At 36.5% G+C, this 20,918-nt stretch overlaps 5 protein-coding genes across 8 annotated transcripts; 3 read left to right on the top strand and 2 right to left on the bottom strand.

Moving 5' to 3' along the window:
* Positions 1-268: 268 nt before the first annotated feature.
* LOC141915034 (calpain-9-like) lies at positions 269-8,047 on the bottom strand. 2 transcript variants are annotated; one of them, XM_074806412.1, is made up of 19 exons: positions 7,492-8,047; positions 7,056-7,143; positions 6,714-6,969; positions 6,246-6,423; positions 5,782-5,868; positions 5,347-5,394; positions 4,414-4,514; positions 4,251-4,328; positions 3,954-4,111; positions 3,698-3,858; positions 3,111-3,331; positions 2,702-2,816; positions 2,541-2,598; positions 2,392-2,450; positions 2,224-2,292; positions 2,074-2,152; positions 1,865-1,981; positions 1,736-1,788; positions 269-1,659 (listed from the first exon to the last, which is right to left on the bottom strand). In XM_074806412.1, exons 1-19 carry the CDS (start codon positions 7,867-7,869, stop codon positions 1,633-1,635), a joined length of 2,331 nt encoding a protein of 776 aa, XP_074662513.1. In that variant the 5' UTR covers positions 7,870-8,047; the 3' UTR covers positions 269-1,632. The 2 variants fall into 2 exon arrangements, with proteins under 2 accessions (XP_074662513.1, XP_074662514.1); XM_074806413.1 differs by lacking the exon at positions 5,347-5,394 and having other exon boundaries at positions 7,492-8,046.
* Positions 8,048-8,217: 170 nt separating this feature from the next.
* Positions 8,218-13,909, top strand: LOC141909045 (transmembrane protein 45B-like). Of its 3 annotated transcripts, none has more exons than XM_074799393.1 (2): positions 8,218-8,266; positions 11,433-13,909. In XM_074799393.1, exon 2 carries the CDS (start codon positions 11,463-11,465, stop codon positions 12,378-12,380), a length of 918 nt encoding a protein of 305 aa, XP_074655494.1. In that variant the 5' UTR covers positions 8,218-8,266; positions 11,433-11,462; the 3' UTR covers positions 12,381-13,909. The 3 variants fall into 3 exon arrangements, with proteins under 3 accessions (XP_074655494.1, XP_074655480.1, XP_074655487.1); XM_074799379.1 differs by lacking the exon at positions 8,218-8,266 and adding an exon at positions 8,444-8,534; XM_074799386.1 differs by lacking the exon at positions 8,218-8,266 and adding an exon at positions 8,463-8,521.
* Positions 13,910-13,951: 42 nt separating this feature from the next.
* Positions 13,952-15,300, top strand: LOC141909063 (transmembrane protein 45B-like). Its single transcript, XM_074799405.1, has 2 exons — positions 13,952-14,178; positions 14,252-15,300. Exons 1-2 carry the CDS (start codon positions 14,079-14,081, stop codon positions 14,893-14,895), a joined length of 744 nt encoding a protein of 247 aa, XP_074655506.1. The 5' UTR covers positions 13,952-14,078; the 3' UTR covers positions 14,896-15,300.
* A 1,177-nt stretch (positions 15,301-16,477) lies between these two features.
* Positions 16,478-18,107, bottom strand: LOC141912970 (DNA-directed RNA polymerases I, II, and III subunit RPABC2-like). The gene is made up of 5 exons (XM_074804412.1): positions 18,019-18,107; positions 17,754-17,817; positions 17,105-17,238; positions 16,834-16,905; positions 16,478-16,654 (listed from the first exon to the last, which is right to left on the bottom strand). The coding sequence occupies exons 1-5, from the start codon at positions 18,048-18,050 to the stop codon at positions 16,564-16,566; spliced, it is 393 nt and encodes a 130-aa protein (XP_074660513.1). The 5' UTR covers positions 18,051-18,107; the 3' UTR covers positions 16,478-16,563.
* Positions 18,108-18,359: 252 nt separating this feature from the next.
* LOC141914845 (bifunctional peptidase and arginyl-hydroxylase JMJD5-like) lies at positions 18,360-20,918 on the top strand. Its single transcript, XM_074806166.1, has 8 exons — positions 18,360-18,447; positions 18,602-18,732; positions 18,948-19,079; positions 19,154-19,232; positions 19,323-19,545; positions 20,021-20,132; positions 20,501-20,727; positions 20,801-20,918. The coding sequence occupies exons 1-8, from the start codon at positions 18,360-18,362 to the stop codon at positions 20,847-20,849; spliced, it is 1,041 nt and encodes a 346-aa protein (XP_074662267.1). The 3' UTR covers positions 20,850-20,918.

The raw sequence follows: 20,918 nt of genomic DNA, 5'->3' as shown, positions 1-20,918 counted from the left end.
ATATAAGGCGTATAAGAGTCTAACTGTAATGACACCCGTATTACTGCATTTGTTGAATTGATTATTTTCAGCCCATGTCACCCTCCAAACCCTCGACTGAAAGCACATCACTTGGCAAACATATTTCCATGTGATTCATTGCCACTTGAGTCGTCAGAGTTATCTTTACCAGCTGTCATTCGGGTGTTCAAGACGAAGTGTTGAAGATTCCCAGCTTCATCGCCATGAAAATCGGAACAAAAACAACTAGAACAGTGGTTACCTCGGAAAAACGTCTTTTATTTAAAGATATCAGAATGTCGATCAAATACCAAAGGATACATCGATTTATGTAAAGGATGGAATGTATTATTTACTGGGAATCATTATCAATAGTTTAAATTTTTCTCATTATTCCAATACAAAGTATATTAATATAGATTTTCAATCCTAATCTTAAATAAATAAATAAATTATTTTTTTTATTAAATTAATTGTAAATATCAGTAATTATAGTATCTAAATATTTAATGGTTGATTGAATCACAATCCAAAAATTGTTAGATCTTTTTTTTTAAGTTTCACCACCATTTTGTTGGCCACAGACAACACATACCGAACCTGTACGCGTAAAATTTCTCTATTCCCCATACATTCATTTCGTTAAAACAAAGATTTTGGAATCTAAAATTAATGCCGGATATTTCTCTCAATAATATACACACAACCATTAATTATGCATTAAAAACAGTATAAAATAAATGTACATGTACGGTTAATAATGAGGTGTAATATTTATAGTTAGTCATTATTTCATAATAATTGGCTTCTCACCAAAATACTAATACTTCAATGGTTACTCTATCCTTGCCAACCTTTGCCCAAGTATTTACATAACCTAAATGAGTAAAATTTGACACATATTTCGTTTCACCAACAAAGAAATGACAACGATTTGATGGCTAAATAAAGAAATTGCTACTATATAGTAACACAACGTAGTATGAACTACCAAACCAGAAAATGTATGAGTAACCCACGAAATAGGTTTAATACTTTACCATTTTTATATTGAGCACTTTGGAATATGGAAGAAAAATATGATTTATATACACGTCGAATAGGATCACAAAAGTTTTAGCAGAATTCGTATTTTCAGGGATTTCCAGCTCTTAACCCAATTCCACAGTTGTGTCGCTTAAGGTTGACTCGTATAACCTATAACCGTAACTGAGGCGATTGAATCATTACTTTGTTTCTTCTGTATTTCAACTTTTCGTCACCGTTTTAGATAGAATTAGAACATCTACTCAATCTACTTCTGTACATATTAAAAACATCATCAAATTACATCAAATAAAATAACGTACTAAAATCTCTAGTGTTTACCGGTATATATCTACACTAGTACCAGTACTAGTGTGTAACTATTGTGCACCTTCAGGGGACGAGTGGATGGATGTTTAGAACCTCCAAGATACACATCGTATCTCAGTGTTTGTTAGATATATAATCTTGGAGAATCCGGCGAACTGGTGTCATATAATGGCAAGATTCGTGTCATTTATCAGTCAGGTGAAGATGCTATTAAACATCGCAAATGATTAATTGGCAGTTTCTTTTATTCCGAACAATTCAGTATCGGCTTCCATTTCAGAGCGCGACTCCTTCCTGAATCCACTGAAATAAATCAGAATATCATCAGTATTCGTGGTCAAGATTCAAATTAAGGATATCAAATAAATTCAGTGTTTACCTGCTCCAGACCCATAGCTACGTAATCATTTTTCTGGTTTCGTTTGTATATTTCTAAAACGAATCAAAACATATTTTGAGCTACTGGAAATGGAAAAGAAATTCACACCAAAAACTGAATTTTACTCACTGAATAGAAGAGCCAAACGAGTCATGCAAGCGATAAAACTATCCAAATCAACCTGTTCCTGGTTATCAGCGTATTGATATACCAATTTGGCAAGAATACTCTGATTCAACTTATAACCTATAAATATCGAAATAACGATTATTAACTATGCTCAATATGCAGAGATCTATCATTAAGAACAGTTTTGAATAGATGGAGGAGGTATTTACCGTATGAGTGCAGCACATTTCGTAATTCAATAGATTTTAATTTTCCACTATGATCAGCGTCATAAACGTAGAAACAAGACTGAAATATACATGATAATGGTGTCATAAAGTTCAAATAATATCACAACAAACAGACAATTGATGAATTACCTTCCACGACCGCACCAAGTTCCACAGGTGCAAAAATTCATTGTATCCGAGTCTACAATTATCATCATTCTTCATACAAATTAAGGAAAGAAAATTCTTGAATGACAAATAATGAATGAACTTTAGAAGGATTACGGCTGCAAGTTGTTTCAAAAATGAAAAGGATACATCTACCAATGTAACCATAGCTTTACACGTATCGATGTTAATATCCTTGTGATTAGGATCTGAAAATGTCAAATAAATAACTCGTGTTAGATACGTGTAAACCACATTCAAGTCGACCATTCGGGACCCAGTAAAGATATGAAACTCACCCGCTCGTAGAGCACCATTCAAAATTTGGTGAAATTCATATGCATCGACTTGCATATTCTGAAATAAACACAAGACATACGTAAGATTCGCAAATGAAAATTGTTGAAATTCTCTCCCTTCCCTCTCCATCCCTCGATAGCTATAAAAAGAATTTCCGAACCTCTCCAGCGACGTCGTAGAAGAATTTCTTGAAGAATTCTTCTCTTGTTTTCAGATCAGGATCTTTTTCAGGTGATGCTAACGGCGACTCGATGCTTAGAACCTCGTCAATTTGCCTGTCAAAAAATATTCTTAATCAATGAGTTACACAGGTATATACTCCATCATATTAAACCATTAATGAAACTCTGTCCACTTGTGACGATAAAACAAAATCCTAAAGTCCAAAGTTTCCTGACGACATTCAATGTTTGAGCTATATCCTCATACTCAAGCCAGAACAAAGACGCTATTATGATATAGTCAAAATGTTGAATAAACTATTAGCTCATGGAAACATTTCGCATTCTATTTTCTCGCTGTTAGTCTGGGTTTCATATCACAAAATTACAACCTATTTTTCTACTTACTCCGATGGTTGTGAATGTATCTTTTCGAAATACATCCTGAGCATGAACTCGGTCATTTCATTCGGTTCATACGTTGACGGAACGATCACGTATTCTCCCGGTGGCAGTAAGAATCGTTTGACGTTCTGCCGGGCGTCGATAAACTGATCACATCGATCTTTATAATGATACGTCTCGAAATACTTCTTAGTCAGCGGTAACACGTGATTATTCTCAGTCAACTAGAAATCAGTTAAACATTCTCTGTGAATATACATCGATGAAATATCACCCATGAGTGTACATACTATATCAGGGTTCACACTATTCAGTCATTCCAGAATTTTAAGGTGAAAATACCATAATTCACACAGGTATACTTTACATTTGGTGCCTTGTTGGCCAGGTACAATAGATATACATAGTGAGTTATTAGTCACTGACTGAAATTTTAAGTACACATTTCAGCAAGTTTAGTGTTATTTCTTAAATCTAAAAAGATTTAAGATCCTCAAAAACATTTTTTTCAGTTTGGAGGAGTTTTCGAAGAATCAATAAGTAACAATGTTTGGACGACCTTAATTACAATTAAATAGGTCACTACAAACCTGATATATAACGAATCCGATATCGAGATTTTTCAGATTTTTATGTTTCATGCGTCGTTGATCTTTCTGAGATAATTCAATGATTAAACTACACAAATTATCTTCATCATCATCGCTATCCGATAGAGTGACCTTGAACTGCGGATTCATCCAATGAGTTTCTATTCAAGCACAAACATGATGATAGATAAAATTCTGTATATATCATTTCTGGATTAGATGAGACATGCCTGGATTCGTGTCTGGTTACTCGTACCTTTGCAAGCGGGTCTACCACCAGCGGTGACACCTTTTATCCATCGATTGAAATGAACTCTCTCTTCCCACTGTCGAGCTGCCATCGAGTTCATTTGAGGCGACAAATTACAAATGTCTAACGATGAAAAGTTTGTGAGAAAGTCTCGGAAATCCATCCTACAAGAACAAACACATCTTCATTCCCTGCTAAATCATCGAGACATTCTTAATTCACGTTTTCATATTATGTCTATATAATTGTATTTAAATGAATTATATTTATCAGCTAAACAGAATTCTATGGCTCGAAACTTACCAGAATTCCCCATCATCTCTGAATATCAAACCCATTGCACGTTTATCAGGTTCAGGAATACTGTTCCATTCAGGAGACCTTAAAAAAAAAAAAACAATCCGAAGAATAAGCTTTAAATAACTGGAACTAAGAAATGTTGTGTAAGTAATAAGACTTTGTATACCTATCACTCCACGGTCCATTCCATTCAATTCTCGTTCCCCATGGATTTCGAATGCGTATCAACGTTATCGGTATTTCACCTCGTTCGGAAATCAAACGGATCTGAATGATAAATAATTATTCCGCCTCTTCAAATACATCATCATGAAATAATCATTCATCGAATTTCACCAGTTTAACATTATAATACTTGCATTAAATGCTAGTAAGGCGGATTTTTAAAAAAGTACTGTACACATGTGCCATGCATACGAGGGATGTGAAGTCACCGGCCTTTCATTCAATGTCTCCAGTGTGTCCAGTCTCATTTCATTTCAAATATTGTCAGATACTCAACAATGATGGTATAAAAAACCAGAAAAAGGTCCTAAAATGACCAGAAAGGACCATGACAACTGAACTAAACCATACCGGGTATTAGTTTTTCCTAGAAATTTAGCATATTTTTCTTCATTCAACTTGAGTCAAAGACGGTTTTGGCAATCCTTCAATACACTACTGGAGTATAAAAAGAATCAAATTCAATGATTTAGTTCAGCTGCCCAGTTTCACTTTTTGGTAATTCTGATACCAATTTCAGGTAAGTACAACCGTAATAGTCGAGTTCGTTTGAAATGAAATAAGACATCGGGGTGTGAGGTTAATGAATGCGAAATGGTAGAAAACAAAGTGCCGTGAGCTACCAACACGCTTGTATTGATAATTGATAAGTTATAACTCATCATAGTTAGACAACAACAACAACGCATACAGTGATGAAATACAATGTTAATTGATGATGGGTTAGAGATACTGGTCACAGGGTTTCGTTACTGTTATACACTATTGTTAACATGCTACCTTAAATTCAACGGTATGACATGATGGCGTATGTGTGTCGGTGTGTGTACGCGTTTAACAGATTAGTACGTAATTGGCGACGATATGAATTTACCTCTGATTGGCGATATGACATGGGTAACATATTCTGTGGAATCCTTAGCTGTGTATTACAAACAAAACATAATTCATCAAATTGTTGGAAACCACTTTTTGTCTTATCTTTTCTACGTGTACAGTATAAATTCTGACTGACCTAGTCAATCATCTAAAGAGACTATTTCAATTGTAGTTGACCAATTAATCTTCACTACCCGCTAATAACGCACCGAATTATGAATGCATGAATGCATCTTTTATATTTCATATCCTGTAAAAATCTCCCATCCATTCCTCTTTACCCGGTAACTAACATTATTGTTACTGAAGCTATTTTCATCGCAGCTGTTTGAATACTTTCTTTTATATGTGTGAATGACTGAAGCCATAATTAATCAATTAATTGGCTGAATGATGAGTTGTGAGGTGGAGTTGTGTATTATAATATTACCTCTCTCATATCAGTGACGCTGAATGCGTGTCCAGCTACGAGGCCATTCGGTAGTAAAGTGCGTTTATTCTCATTCGGGTCGACCGGCTGTTGATCAAAATAAGAAATCTTACTCATATGTTACTTCAAGAAATTCAAAGAAAGTTTGTCAGATAAACCTTACCTAACTCGAACTTTTGACTTACTCGGACAATCAAGTAATTATTTTCTGAAGTCCTATCATATTTTTGTGATGATAAAATTAGATTTGTTCTCTATAAATACCCTCTCCCTCAGAGAATCGACAAAAAAGACAGACTTTTGATCACACTGCATAGATAATCAGATCGTCCAGACTTCATTCATTAATAGGTGAATGCCTGAGGGTACATGCAGCAGATAGATACCTGCTGAGACTGACCGGTGCCAGTTTGTGCGAGTAAGGCATGGTTTACTGTACGAAGACTTTCTGAATGAATACTCACGTAAATACTAGCTCCGATCACTGACTGTCGTTCTAATGATTTAAACATGATATTCACAATGTTGTTCGGAACGTCGTGAAATTTGCCCAAAGGATAACTTTCCGTTAGACCACCGGTGAAATCTGTCAATGCATCTGCGATATGACCTGCCTTCAGCGCTTCATACGATCCATACATTCTATTGAGAATAAAATCATAATTAATGCTCTGAATTCCTAGATTGCTCTATTTCAACCCCCTTCTTTTCAATCCATTAAGCCACTAAATTCACTATAGTTACGCCTTCCCAAGAACTGCAATTTTTCTTTTGAATATGGACATCATTTAGATGTCAGGCTACGAGATAGTCGATCGAGAGAATGTACAAAATGCTTGAGTGATGGATGTAATGATAAAATGGCATGACCTACTCGTTCACTACAACACACCACACCTCTCTAATGCTTGTCAAACTAATTAAATACTCACTTTGCGTAGGCTTTCTCAAGTAATGCCGCCCAAAACTCGTTGACTGTGTTTGAATGAACGAACATCAACTCCCCGCGCATTGTTGGAAGACGGTCGTCAATGACGACTTCGACCCATCGTCCGAACTGCCAAAATCGAAATCGAAACATTCCAGCGTACCACTGAGCTCTGAAACTCTGACCGCGAGGGATTATACTATAAATGTGTTCCATGTTTTCTGATAAACTGGAGAGTGCTGCCACCACCCAGCAATCACCTGAAACATCCAACAATCAATACAGTTTATTATGTAGGCATGTAGAGTAGATTTAATTGATGAACTCAGAGGTGTTGTATGTTTACCTAATTTTCCTTGCTTGACATCAAATCTATTTGTTGCGCCAACAAACAACTCGGGCTTCAAACCAGAATGGTACATCTTAACTATTTCCTGAAAATATATTTTATTTTCTTAGATAAACCATGCCATATTAACCTGAGCAGTCTCAGTAGACTTTACTATATTTTCCCCAACTTGGCAAGGCAAGCAAATTCAGAGGGACTTGGATTTGAAGAGAGTGCGATTTATGTCTCCCTGATGGTTATGAACTTTAATACCTAACCACGACCCTTACCCTTAGTGACACTAGCACCATAAAGCAAGAAAGGCAACTTTAACTGCAGTTAGCCCAATTAATATTTTAAGAAATTTGTCTGGGCACACAATCTGGAGTGGACGGTGGCACGTGGAGTCTACTGTCCCCCGAGGAAATCAGCATCGACTATTATTGTAACTCACATGCGGACGTAACCATTCAAACTTAAATTGCGACTGCCGGCTGTAGTAAATTGAGCGGTCCGTTGCCGGAAAATCTGCATCTTCGAACAGCGTATTTTTACGTAGATTATCAATTCGCGTATTTTCAAATTCACTATTTACATCAGCGTCATTTTCCGGATGGTGGAATGATACGGGGCGTGGTGGTTGTTGTTGTTTTTGGTTGGGAACTGCTGCAGCTGGTTTGTTGGGTGGGTCTATCATCGAGTTGTTCGCGAAGTTCTGTTGTTGTTGTTGTTGCGGTGGTTGAAATTGCACATTTCCTTCACGATTCTGATTCTGAAACTGACCGGTAGATGTGGGCGGCATGTTTGCAAACTGTTGACGGCCTCTATACATGCTTCAAACTCACGAAATACGAATCTAAACGGCGAAATTTAAACAAAATTCCATCGAAATTGAGTTGTTTTGAAAAGTAGGAAGTGTCCTGACCCGCATTCGCGCTATTTATCACCGAAAACCGACACAATCAAAAATGTCTTCATTTATTCCCACTGGAAGTTTGAGTAATTTTTGCAAATTTCGAATATGTTCTGCGCATCGGGATAAAGATCTTATTGTTACTTATGAAATTGAAAATACTTAACACATTTAAAACAGTGTGTTTGAGTAGTGGTTTTACGTAGGTTAAAGATGTTTGTGCGCGGTACTTAGTACACATTTTAGATGGCGCCACTATCTAGTTATGGACGAGTCTATTTTATTGTCAATGGTTGAAAGAGATAATTAATTATTGGTAATTAACGGTTTTCAATTTGATTTAAAACTACAATCGTTACAAATAGTAATATTGATTAACTTTCTACTAAAAGGCACGATATTATCATCTTTAAGATCGAAATTATTGTTTAAATATACGTGATTTTGTAACCCTGCATATCACGATATGAACTCGCCTTAGTCATCGTGCAATATTTGTTTTAGTCAGTGTCCGTAAATCCGCCTTACCATCCATCTGTTCGATAGGAGCTGCTTTCTTGAAGAGAAATAGGTGAATCAAATAGGTAACTAGGGGCCAAATAGGTCTAAGTTAAATTTCGTCAATTTTCGTATATCGTTCCATGTTAGTCAATTTTTAGTTTGTTACCTTTATCGTTGGTTGGTGGTAAGCATAAATACATAAATTAAATACTTACATTAATTCAATCATGAAACTAACAACCACAACCAACACTGTGAGTGTGATGTGAGGTCTAAAAAGGACAGACAGAAGTGGTGTCGACTGTCTGTCGTGGTGATGCCAAATGAGACTGGTTACAACTATTTATTAAAATTAGAATTTTTAAATGATTTTTGACTGGGATGGCATTACCAACCACAATGTGATTTATTTCAGCATCAAGTATAAAACGTCAATTGTCACACGTGTCAAATCAGTAAACTTTAATTGATTAGGCCTATTTAGATTTTCACCCAGTCCTGGCACTGGCAGTGTGGCTGTCTCTAGTTAGTTACCTAATCGTTGGTGGTAAGCTTTTTATAATCGGATGGGCTTATACCAACGTGGTTTGTGAAAATATCCGATCGTGAAACGAAACCACAGACAGGTTACTGACTAGGCTGTTTCCACAGTGGTGATCTACTTTGCTCTATGATCCTAATGTACCCACCTGACCTCTGTGGTACAACAACAGACATTAAGGTTCTTGGTGAAATTATGATTATGTTGCTAAACGGTGGGATATTGGACGTTTAGTAACCAGCTGTGTGGTTAGTTTCACAATATTTTCATCCAATTATAACAGTTTACCACCAGAAACTAGGTAAATAATGGTCGAAGGTGATAAGGGCCTAACAGCTCTATTCTTATACTCTGTTGTTACGGTTCTGGTTTGGTACAAGAATACTTGACTCTTGATAGTAGGCCTATTAGTACTCTGATTGCAGTCACTCAAAAATCTAGAAAAACTAGGGGTCAGTTGTTAAAGGTAACCAGGGATATCCTAGAACAATGCTTATGTTGATGGCTGGCTGCACTGCGTGTTAGCAGTGCTCCATATACTACAGGTTATAATCGATGTAGTCCCATTATTAAAACGAAACCACTTGGTTTCATCATGATAAATTATATCATATGAAATTCGAATTGTGGGGCTTCAATTATTTACAGTCAGTGTACATGGATATTAGAGTTTCCATTCGACTACTAAGAACAGGTTATAGTATGGCTATTACACTATGATTGGTTGTCATTGTTTTAATATTTCTGACAACTGTCTTAGTGGTTATTTAATTAGACCCATTATTAGTAATGGGAATGATTAGTACGCCTATTAGGTTGTCAAGAGTGTAAGAATGCTGGAATGGTATTTCTGAAAGGTTTCTGGGCTGGATGGTATCTGCTCTAAAATGTCAATTTGCATTGTGTTTCTGTGTTTCAACTGTCGACTATCCAAAAAAATGAAGTCAATATAAACATCATTCGGGCCCATAGCCGAGATATTCAATTAATGCACACAGAGCCTTCACATCTTGGGACCCTTTTGAAGTACTGTGGGTTGGCCTACATGAAAAGGCCCGCATGCTAATGTACCATTATCTGCCTATCTGATTGATAGGAAAATGCGATTGTCACAAGTTTTTAGTTTGAATTCTATCCTTGACAAACTGATTTCATATGGGAGTCATTAATCAAGGAGCAGTGTTCATACTGAATTTGAAAGGCTTTAATTGAATAAGAAACAAGCAAACTAGCGGTGTTTTTTTAAGAAAGCATATCGATCGCGAGGTGTTTTTGTCTTAGGCTAATCTAATTGCTGCCTGTTTCGGCTTTATTCGCTCAACTATCGAGCGGTGAACTAATTTTTTATCAACCTCAAACTTACTATGATTGGAAAAATTCGATGGGGTAAAAGTGATTTTGATATCTAGGACGTATCGTTGAGACTTGAAAATACAACATAGCAATAACATCTGTAGCTGAACCAATGATATATTCATCGTTTTATTCAATACGATTTATCTATTCTTGTAGGATGATTTAGTTCGATTTGCCTTTGTGAATGATAATTTCATTGATATTAGGCGTAATGAAGGTTTGATTTTAGTATTCTCAATAATGGTTGTAACTATGGTAACACATGTTGTATCACCGTACGGATATCACTCCCTGAATGTACGGTATTATTGTTAACCAGATCGTCACAAAGTCTTGTGTGTTTTTGAAAGATTTAACGGCCGATCTATACCGTGCGTTTGTATGATGAGATTGTCTACGTGCGTAAAATCACGTGTGCATTTTTGGTTTGCTCAAACGTGAAAGATTATATTGTTTTGAATCTGACCCGTATTGACGTCGATTCGCTTGTAGATTATTATAATATTCAGCGGTCGTAAGGTAAGAGCTTTGTAGTAATGCTGGTAGAACCAGTTATGACTAAAGAATTAGGTAGAAAATAGATTCGATTTTGAAGTTTCCTGTTTCAATCAGCACTAGAAACTTCAACCATCAGAAACTAGTTTCATTATGACAACAGCCCGAGGAAGTCCTGAATTATATGGGATGCCCAATTAGGCTATTTGTGTGCTTGCAGCTAGGAAATTAACATTTATCTGCTTTTTGTTTGTGTCATCAGCTAGCCAAAGTCGGATATAAACAAAAATAGTGCGCGCTATTGCCCCTTGGTATAATCCTTACCAACGTTACCGAATACATGCACTATTTTCACCTATATTTGACTAAGGCCACTTAAAACCTTAAAATCAAGTACTAGGATTGAACCATGGTTTACCCAAAACTGGGTGTAATCAGCCAGGTGGGCTTCCTAGTTTAACAAGTGACAGATGAAATTCAGCAGTTTATGACCTCTAATTTCAATAAAGCCCAGCTCTTTGTCACTGTCTATTGGTTTCATGTCTCATAACAACCTCACTGAAGTACTTTGCTTTCTCTTGTCTTTCAGTAACTCACTTGCACCACAACTACAACTAACATGGGTTCATTTATAGGACACGTTATACCAGGAAGCTTCTTCTTAGGATTTGCTATTCACTGGACGATTCAAATCTGGATCCGTTTTTTCAAAGCTAAGCGAAATCAAGGGAAATATTACAATTCTTGCACGTACCCGTGTTACTGTTGTTGTAGACGTCTTAAAACCTACCAAATGGAAGGCGTTTTGAAAATCGTATTTCCCGCAATTGGTGTTATTGTTGAGATATCCGCTGGATTTGTCGATGGAAAGTTTGTAGCTATGGGAAATGGTCAACATTCTACGATGTACAGCGCTTTCATTATCTGTGGAATTCTGGACATTTTGGTTCATCACAAAGTCAGATTCGTTCCCAAAAATGCCAACTATTTGGCATCGGCGCTAGCTTTCGCGATTGAAGGTCTTTTATTCAAGTTCCATCTGCACGGTCGAAGCAGTCTGGATATCCAAATCCACACATTACTGGTCTACATTGTCGCTCTTAATGTGATTACAATTCTAGCTGAAATGCGATACCCGAATAGCGTTATTGCTGGACTTGCGCGCGCATTTTTCGTAATCCTTCAAGGAACCTGGTTTTATCAGGTAGCGTTTATTCTGTATAATCCGATTCCTGGTGCCGAACCTTGGGACGGTGAAAACCACGAGCAAATGATGATCACTACTATAATATTTGGTTGGCACATGTTGATTATTTTAATCGCTATGATCACTATCGGAGCGATCGTGAGTTGTTTTATTAAAAGAGGTGACGGTGGGAATTATAATAAAGATGACGAATACGATATGGAAAGTTTAATTCACCGGGATAATAACGGACATACATTGTTAAAGATGAACGCTGATGATGCGGAAGATGACAGCGATTTTGAAAATGAAAAACCTGTTTCTTTAAAGACTTTAACATCCTGTGATTGAAATTAAAGGTTACTGAATTTTATAGAAGTGATAACGATATAAAACTCATTTTCTGACGAGTAAAAACAGCTTTTTTAAGGTTTTGGGATTTTGGGATCATAATTAAGAACTACACATTCATAGCGATGGTTATTAGATAACCCTAATTTTTACTTATTAGAAAATGAGGTTAATATATTCGACACTTCTATGGACTTTTGGTTAAACCTGAACTCTATAACTAAGATTTACTGTATTTCATCTTAAGTTACTTGTATCAGATCATAACTATACCTGATTCATTCATCAGATATATACTTATGTATACCAGTAATTTATTAATTCTTACTCATATTATTATGAGATTTTTATTATTTTGTAGCTGTGTAGCTTTAAATCACGTTTATTGATTATTCAGAGATATCATTGATTCGTAACATTCCAATTGAGTCAGTAATAGATAAAACATCAATGAAATTAAGAGGACGCGTGCATGTTGTGCCCATCACTAACGGCATTCACATGAAAAATTTTATCCTGAGATAACAATTGAGTTTATTCTTTTTTATTTTTAAGGATAATGGTATCAATTCTGAAATATACATGTAATATATATGTTTTATCATTGTTAAAGGTTGATGTTGACTGCATATCAAACTTCGCTAATAATAATGATTAGATTGTTTGTTTTTTTTTAATTCTCATTTGCTAACATTTAATGTTGATGAAGATGCTGCTATATTTATTATTGTCCTATTAGCCTCAGTGCTTTGACGATTGATATATTCTACTATTGTAAATTTGTTATGATAAGTTATGGTTTGGATTTAGAATTACATGTGTACATATAATGCTTGTAAGCAATGTTTGATTGATCGATGTTACCGGAGTGTGCATGTGGGGTAAGAGTGGTTAAGCCTAGCGCACATCGACACTGCGATTGGAGACAACTAGTTGCTACCGAACGATTACCCCGCGCACATCGAAATCTAGTTACAACCGGTCAGTTGCAGCAACTGCATGGCGCGTGTCGATCGTCGAGATCCAGAGCGCGCACATCGACGGATATGACTGCGATTGAGTACAACCAGTTGCTCAAAAGTAGAACATGGGCAACTGGCTGTAACTGGAGATAGATCGACGCTTACCAATCGTAAGCTCGCTCACATCGACACATTCAAGCAACTGATCGTATCCAGCCAGTTCCTCTCATGCGCCGAAAACTGCCTTGCAACTAGTTGTCTCCAATCGCAGTGTCGATGTGCACGAGGCTTTAGAACACATGGAGGTATGAACGTGGGTGCGTCGTGTAAGGCTGAGGAATATGTGTATATTCAATGACGCCAAGTTTTTCTCATTTGATTCACTTGTAAATGTATAACTCGCTTTATATAGAATATCAAAGCTGTATTATTGTATAGTATAAAATATACATGTTTATAAAGTCATCAGCTCGTTTATCGTTTTTTGATTATCAATTCACGAAGGAATGATTGTTTGCAAACCGCTGACTAAAAACTGCTTTAATTCATGCTTAGCAAGTGTCAACCACCGGGAACTGAAGTTGTTTTAATTTGATATCTTTCAGCCACTTCTAACAGCATAACTACAAGCGCAAACAAAGATCATGGGAACTTTTATGGGACATGTACTGCCTGGAAGCTTCTTCTTGGGATTTGCTCTTCATTGGACTATTCAAATTTGGATCCGTTATTTCAAATGCAAACAAAGTCGCAGAATATTCCACAATACAGCAACGTATCCGTGTTCCTGTTTTTGCGGCCGTCTAAAAACCTGTCAACTGGAAGGGATCATGAAGGTAATATTCCCAACTATTGGACTTATTGGAGAGGTAGTGACCGGTTTTAGACATGGACGATTCGTAATTATAGGGAATGGTCAGCACATCACCATGTATGGCGGTTTCATTATCTGTGGAATTCTCGACATTTTGGTTCACTACAAAATCAGATTCGTTCCCAAAAATGCCGACTATTTGGCATCGGCGCTAGCTTTCGCGATCGAGTTAATTCTATTCAAGTTCCATCTGCACGGTCGAAGCAGGCTTGATATCCAAATCCATACATTACTGGTCTACATTGTTGCTCTTAATGTGATTACAATTCTAGCTGAAATGCGATACCCGAATAGCGTTATTGCTGGACTTGCGCGCGCATTTTTCGTAATCCTTCAAGGAACCTGGTTTTATCAGGTAGCGTTTATTCTGTATAATCCGATTCCTGGTGCTGAACCTTGGGACGGTGAAAACCACGAGCAAATGATGATCACTACTATAATATTTGGTTGGCACATGTTGATTATTTTAATCGCTATGATCACTATCGGAGCGATTGTGAGTTGTTTTATTAGAAGAGGTGACGGTGGGAATTATAAAGATGACGAATACGATATGGAAAGTTTAATTCACCGGGATAATAACGGACATACATTGTTAAAGATGAACGCTGATGATGCGGAAGATGACAGCGATTTTGAAAATGAAAAACCTGTTTCTTTAAAGACTTTAAGTGATTGAAATGTGGCGTCATTGATGATGATCTGATTTTGTATTTGTGATCCCTATGGGACAAATCACCCCATAGGACACAGAGAAACCCTGTGTAGCATTCTATAAATTTGATGATTGATTGAATACAGTAAACTCTGCCTTACTTGGTAACATTTGGATTGTAAAAATTTCAACTGTTAACCAGGAAATTTGAGGAATTAAGTGTTCTTCAGAAAGAATCTTAAAAGAATTTACTGCCTTGTCCCACTTCGATTTAGTGAATGAAAATTGTTTTGTAATTTCTAAAGGATCTGATTTACTTGGCTAGATATGTACACATTGTAAATGTATGATCTACATGTCTATTCATGTATAAAAATTGTTTAGAAGGTAGCTATTGAATTTCAGAAATATTCTATTTTTAAAGTTAATCACATGTGTTTTTTCAGGAAGTTCATTTGATCAAATATCTATGAGGATAATGGATTTTTTTCATATGGACAACTTAAATTCACCTGATTTCATATCATACAAAATAACCAATTTTGTAAGTGTTTGAAGTTCCATTGAAGCTTGTTCCTGATTTGGTTTGAATTTTTGGCAAGACCTTGTACATGTTTGTTAAATTTTTACTTTCTAAACATTCCATATTTCTAGCTCCTGTATCTTCTTATAAGATGAATAAGCGTATACATGTGTAATGTTGATTAAATAAATAAATTGTAAATTAGTTTTTCACTATTTTGTGGTAAAAACCATGTACCTCAATGTACTAGATCAACAATCCTCCACGGTCTAGTATTCAATTCAACAGATGAATTCTGGAGGCTGGCTTCATTTTTATTTTGTCTAGTATTTATTTAATTCGGAATGACAATTCAGAAAATAAAATTTAGTATTAATCAGTTGCTATTCAATGTCTTAGACTTAATGTATGATTCTGAGGCACCCTACATGTCCAAGTTGGAAACCTTCGGACCGTTACAATTTGTTTGGCTGTTCCAGTGTATGTGTATGTGTTCAATGTTGTTTGATATTTGGAACCTGCCGGTTGAGTAGTTTTAGTTGTACACTTACAGTTTCGTTCGGAATCCGGCCCGCCAATCGGTAAATAGTTTGTCCATTACGGCTGTTCAAAGACTCTGGCAAGCGAGTATTATGTTAGTTCACGTTTTCTCCGCTATTGTTGTACATAGGGGCAGCACTAGACGGTTGAGATCTGACCTTGTTATTTTATTACTGTTGCGGGCGAATTTTTTCACTCACGAATTCCATCAATGCTAATACGTTAGTTAATGAAATTATTCTCAATTTCAATATATATATATTTTTTTCATTTTGGTTAAAAATGTAAGAATGAAATCATGACGACGAACTGGCCGATGTCTATAACATCCTCGCTTGCCTGGGGTCCGGTATCGCTCCCCGAACTCGCTTCCAGCATCGAGGGGAACACCTTATGCGTAGTGGGTTCGAATCCCTTGACGGGTGAAGATGTGTCTATCATGGGTGGAATGGTACTGTTTCTACACTAGCGCTGAAAAGTGCAAACTTTTGAATAAGCCTTAATAAAACAAACCGTAATGTACAAAATACTAACGTTTGGTTGTATAAAATCAGTTTATTTACATAAGGATTGTAGCGGTATATTTACATATATAAATGCCATAAGACCGTTAATAGATGACAACATTCCTAGTATGTTATAATTAGTTCATCTATTGCCCAATCTTCGTAACTTCCATCTGGCAAATAACGTCGTATTCGAATTGGAATTTTTCCAGCTCTGAAATGTTTGAAAAAATGACTTAATTAAAACAAAAACTGAAATGAAATCCAAGTCATGCAGTTTACACTAAATTTTCCACAGTCATGCGTATTTGCACAACTTTCCAATGCAGAAGAAGTTGATTCATTTCAGACTTAGCACACTCGATAAATCAGATAATCCAGTAATGAAATTACTTTAGCTCTTTCATGGCGATCTGTAATGGATCGGTTTCACCCTCTAATTCAACCATCACCGGAGCACACATCCTGAAATAATGACATCACAGAACATGAAATGTAAAAGAAAAACTCTGTGTATTTCTTGGGGAAAATCCTGCCATCCGAGTCGAGGAGGCAACAAATTTCAACATTATAAAGAATTGTGTTTTCTCTGAATTTGAGTGAATTTGCGTTAAGAACGATGGCATTATTTAAAGGGACTTTGATGATGCTTCTCAAAACTTACGCTATTTGTAAAGCTCTCGTTCCTAAAACTCGAGCTCGTTCATATTTTGTCATATAAGGTGTAGTGATACGATTTTCAGGCGCGACCTCCCCCGGTTCAGCCGCTGGTAAAACATCTACTTGTTCAGTTTCTTCCTGGAATAAAAAGATAAGTGTGTAGAATCAACATGAACAGATTTAGCCAAACTAGTCGGTTAAACATTTCATTTTCAGCATTTGTTGAATTCTATGAATTATCTTCTAAGTGAGAAGTAGCTAATTTGTTGTATGGTTAACTGTATGCACTACATTATACAATTGAGTACACTGGACTTCACATGGAATGAGTGGAAGCTGTTATCATTTATGGACTACGTTTCTGCTAATACTACTACTACGCCTACGCCACGGTACCATTCACTGTTATTTGTACACGTCACACATCAGTAACACGTAACAAAGATATGGATGCACCGGGCCTGACACAAATTAACGGTTTTCTTACCCGAGTTTTTATACATATTACAAAGCCAGGGCCGAGGATACACTTTATCACTGGGGCCGTGGGGGAGGGAGGTCAAAAACCTTTCGCATGGCTTGTGCCATGGAGTAAACATGTCATTTATGGTGGACAGAACCATTTCTACTTTTGAGCCCTACTCCTGACTAACCTCAGCTTGCTCTACTTCATCTAAAGGTTCAGCATCGTCTATTTCGTCAATAGCGTCTTCAAATCTGTAAGAGAAACGATCACTCAGCGGAAGCTACACAGACTAACTATCGATTACTTATCCAGTCAATTTTTAATGTTTTTGACACAAAATACACAATAAACCTTTGGAGGAGTATGACAACACACTTCCCCGAATTCATGAGAAATATGGGGACGAGATTAGCTCACGACAACTGCTAGATATTGGAATAAAAGCGACTTACTCGTCATATTCACGATCGTCACCCTCCGCCATCGTTAAGTTGCATGAGCTTTGCTCGTTCTCCTCTCGACCCGTTCCCGTCTCGACCCTACCCTACAATAGCGCCACCAGAGTCGATTATTTGAACTAAAACACTACGGCGCGTATCGGATTCGGTTTTCACAGAACGATATCAGTGAAACTTCCCAACAATTTTAGAAGTTGATTAGATTCTTTAAACTTTTCATTGAAAAGATCGAATGAGGAAAACACTTCCAATGTCAACCGAAGTAAAGATTCAGGATGCAAGAAACAATTCCCGAGAATTTCATGGATTCGAACCCATCATCGCCGTCATTCAAAATGGCGCTGCCCAGTTGTAAAAATATTTCCATAGCAAAAGTTTGTAAAATCGCTCCTGAACAATTTTCTAAAGATTATTTAACGCCAGGTAACCACTATTCAGATTTTATTTGTTTATCTGTTCATCACGTTTGCAAGATTACAAAATGCGCAGCAACTCTAAGCCCGAGTCGAGGGTTCATTTCGATCAATTCAATTCTTCAAGTTCAATGCCAGTATTTTATTGATGCTGAAAATTTCAGGTAAACCCGTTGTAATACAAGGTGCTTTAGATGATTGGCCTGCAAGCAAATGGAATTTGAATTACTTGTGTGAGAAGGTTGGACAAAATAAAGTATTGATCAGAGGAAAAACTAATAGTGATGAATATAAGGTAAGCGGCCTTGCTCCCTCAGTAGAGTAGAGCAGCGCAGTGGGTTAAGGCATGATATTGCAGTGCTGAGTAACGAGGGGGTTCAAGTCTTCTTCTTTGTTAACATTACAATTCTTGCTGAATCGTTAAATCAGCTGATATTCAGCGGTAACACACTGTGGTACCATTCAGTTAGTGATTTTCTCATCCAAATTAATACTTTCTTCTTTGTTTAGGTTGGTAAACAACATACAATCAGAGAAAGTACATTTCAAGAATATGTGAATGATCTCCTGGCAAACAACAGCAGAGCGCAAAGTTCTTATTTAGCTGTACAAAATATCAAACAGGCATTTCCACAAATTGAGGTATGTCTCGATAACTTAGTTGACAAATTTCTATATTTCATTGCAGTCTAAAGTGTATTCTTTGTCAAATGTAGGCTGAGGCGCCTCTACCGAGCTATGTTGGCAAAATTCACTGTGGTCCGTATTTATGGGTTGCTCATAAAGGACATTATGGTATGTAAATCCGTGAGTGAATCTCTTTCAGGGTACCGATGCCTAAAACACCATATCCATGCCACAATCGCTGCTCATATTTTGTTTCAGAATATTGTCACATTGACCCTGATGACAACTTTCTCATTATGATTTCCGGTTACAAACAGTTGCGTTTGTTTGGATGTGATCTTGACAATCTTTATCCGAACCCGTTTGGCGCTAAAGGAAAGACGATACAATCGCAAGTCGACTGCGATAACCCTGATTTGACAAGGTTTCCAAAATTCTCACAGGCGACCTGCTATCACAGCATCATAGGACCTGGAGACATGTATGTATGACACAGAATTCGCTGTCCTAGAATTGTCAGATTTAACAATTCAATAGTAAGGCTAAACAAAAATGATACCTTGTTTCTCCGGGTCATTTTTGTAAAATATGATAAAATTTATAAACAGTTCATTTCTGTTATGGTGAAATTGATCACGATTTTAAAAAAAGTAATGTATAGGGTAGATAGGCGGCCGGCCGGGTCAACATTTAAGCTCAGCAGAGCGGAGAAACAAGGTATCAATTTTTTTTGGCCAAACAGATAAAATAGCTTTTTGATTTGACAATTTTTTGGTGATAATTTTCAAATTTCTTGCTTGGTTTTATAAGATATGAATATAGTGAAGTGGTTTTCTCGATAATAAAGAAATGCAAAGAAATCAAGTTACGCAGATAAATTAAATCTAAATTAGATTGATATATAATAACATCTTGTGTCATCTCTGAGAACAAATACATGTATTCGTGTTTTGTAGGTTGTTTATTCCTGCATTTTGGTGGCATCAAGTGACCTCATTAGACGTAGCTATTTCTGTGAATACATTCTGTGGAGATGCAGGGGATAATGTGTATATAACTAAGATAATGGTAATTACAATATTACTTGGAGAACACAAGCCGTGCTCACAATATCGCGGTCCCTTCTTATTTTGCCCATATCACGGAAAGAACTACCCGACAATTCCTGTGTGTTCATGCACTGGTCCAACAAGACGAAACACTGTGATTGAGTGACTGGCAATTGAAGCATAATTTCTTTACTTTTCACATGAGGAGAAATGGTCCATCCTAGAATTCATCTGCATCGGTCATTTTAGTCAGTCAATAGGTCCGTCGATGGAAGAACAGATCAATTTAGAGCCTTTTCGCTTCGGTGAATGCTTGGTCTGTTCTCAATTGGAAATTTTAACGTTCTCGATAAGAATGAATTTTAACTGTTCCTATCTGTTTTACAGAATGATTCAAGATGGCCGATATTTTCGCACTGGTTTCTCAATGTCATAGAACAGAATCGACCTCACGAATCATTTCAAAGAATTCTTAGTCGTTTACCGGAAGCAATCCGAGCATTTATTCTGAATAAGTGGCATGAACACCCGACCGACGAGCAAATACAGGTGTTAGTTGATTTAGTAAAGAAACATCTCGGTATTGAAGAACTTCCTGAAGATATACATAAAAGGTAGATTATTTAAAAATTATCAGTTGTTGAATAATTTAATCATACTCAATAGAATTTGTTAATATATTTGCAGCAAATATCCTCCCTTGATTAAAATACGAGGTCTACTGTGGAGATCGTGATAGAAGTGCTATTCAAGTCTCATTCAGCTGTTTTTATTATAAAAAGTTGTGCCAATAAATATTTATCAT

Source organism: Tubulanus polymorphus, chromosome 1 (genome assembly GCF_964204645.1).
Source record: "Tubulanus polymorphus chromosome 1, tnTubPoly1.2, whole genome shotgun sequence".
NCBI classification, from domain to species: Eukaryota; Metazoa; Nemertea; class Palaeonemertea; order Tubulaniformes; family Tubulanidae; genus Tubulanus; species Tubulanus polymorphus.
This window is presented reverse-complemented; position numbering and strand designations above follow the sequence as displayed.

Excerpts from the sequence above, each read along its gene's own strand:
- LOC141909063 (XM_074799405.1), top strand. The coding sequence starts at position 14,079 with ATGCAAACAAAGTCGCAGAATATTCCACAATACAGCAACGTATCCGTG. Across the intron at positions 14,179-14,251 it reads AACTGGAAGGGATCATGAAG|GGAATGGTCAGCACATCACC; the intron begins GTAATATTCCCA and ends TCGTAATTATAG.
- LOC141912970 (XM_074804412.1), bottom strand. The coding sequence starts at position 18,050 with ATGGCGGAGGGTGACGATCGTGAATATGACGA. Across the intron at positions 16,906-17,104 it reads ACGAGAGCTTTACAAATAGC|GATGTGTGCTCCGGTGATGG; the intron begins GTAAGTTTTGAG and ends TCATTATTTCAG. Across the intron at positions 16,655-16,833 it reads ATCGCCATGAAAGAGCTAAA|AGCTGGAAAAATTCCAATTC; the intron begins GTAATTTCATTA and ends CAAACATTTCAG.
- LOC141915034 (XM_074806412.1), bottom strand. The coding sequence starts at position 7,869 with ATGTATAGAGGCCGTCAACAGTTTGCAAACATGCCGCCCACATCTACC. Across the intron at positions 4,515-5,346 it reads TGTCATATCGCCAATCAGAG|ATCCGTTTGATTTCCGAACG; the intron begins GTAAATTCATAT and ends TTTATCATTCAG. Across the intron at positions 2,817-3,110 it reads ATACATTCACAACCATCGGA|GCAAATTGACGAGGTTCTAA; the intron begins GTAAGTAGAAAA and ends ATTTTTTGACAG.
- LOC141914845 (XM_074806166.1), top strand. The coding sequence starts at position 18,360 with ATGGCGCTGCCCAGTTGTAAAAATATTTCCATAGCAAAAGTTTGTAAA. Across the intron at positions 18,733-18,947 it reads CTAATAGTGATGAATATAAG|GTTGGTAAACAACATACAAT; the intron begins GTAAGCGGCCTT and ends TTCTTTGTTTAG. Across the intron at positions 19,546-20,020 it reads ATCATAGGACCTGGAGACAT|GTTGTTTATTCCTGCATTTT; the intron begins GTATGTATGACA and ends CGTGTTTTGTAG.
- LOC141909045 (XM_074799393.1), top strand. The coding sequence starts at position 11,463 with ATGGGTTCATTTATAGGACACGTTATACCAGGAAGCTTCTTCTTAGGA.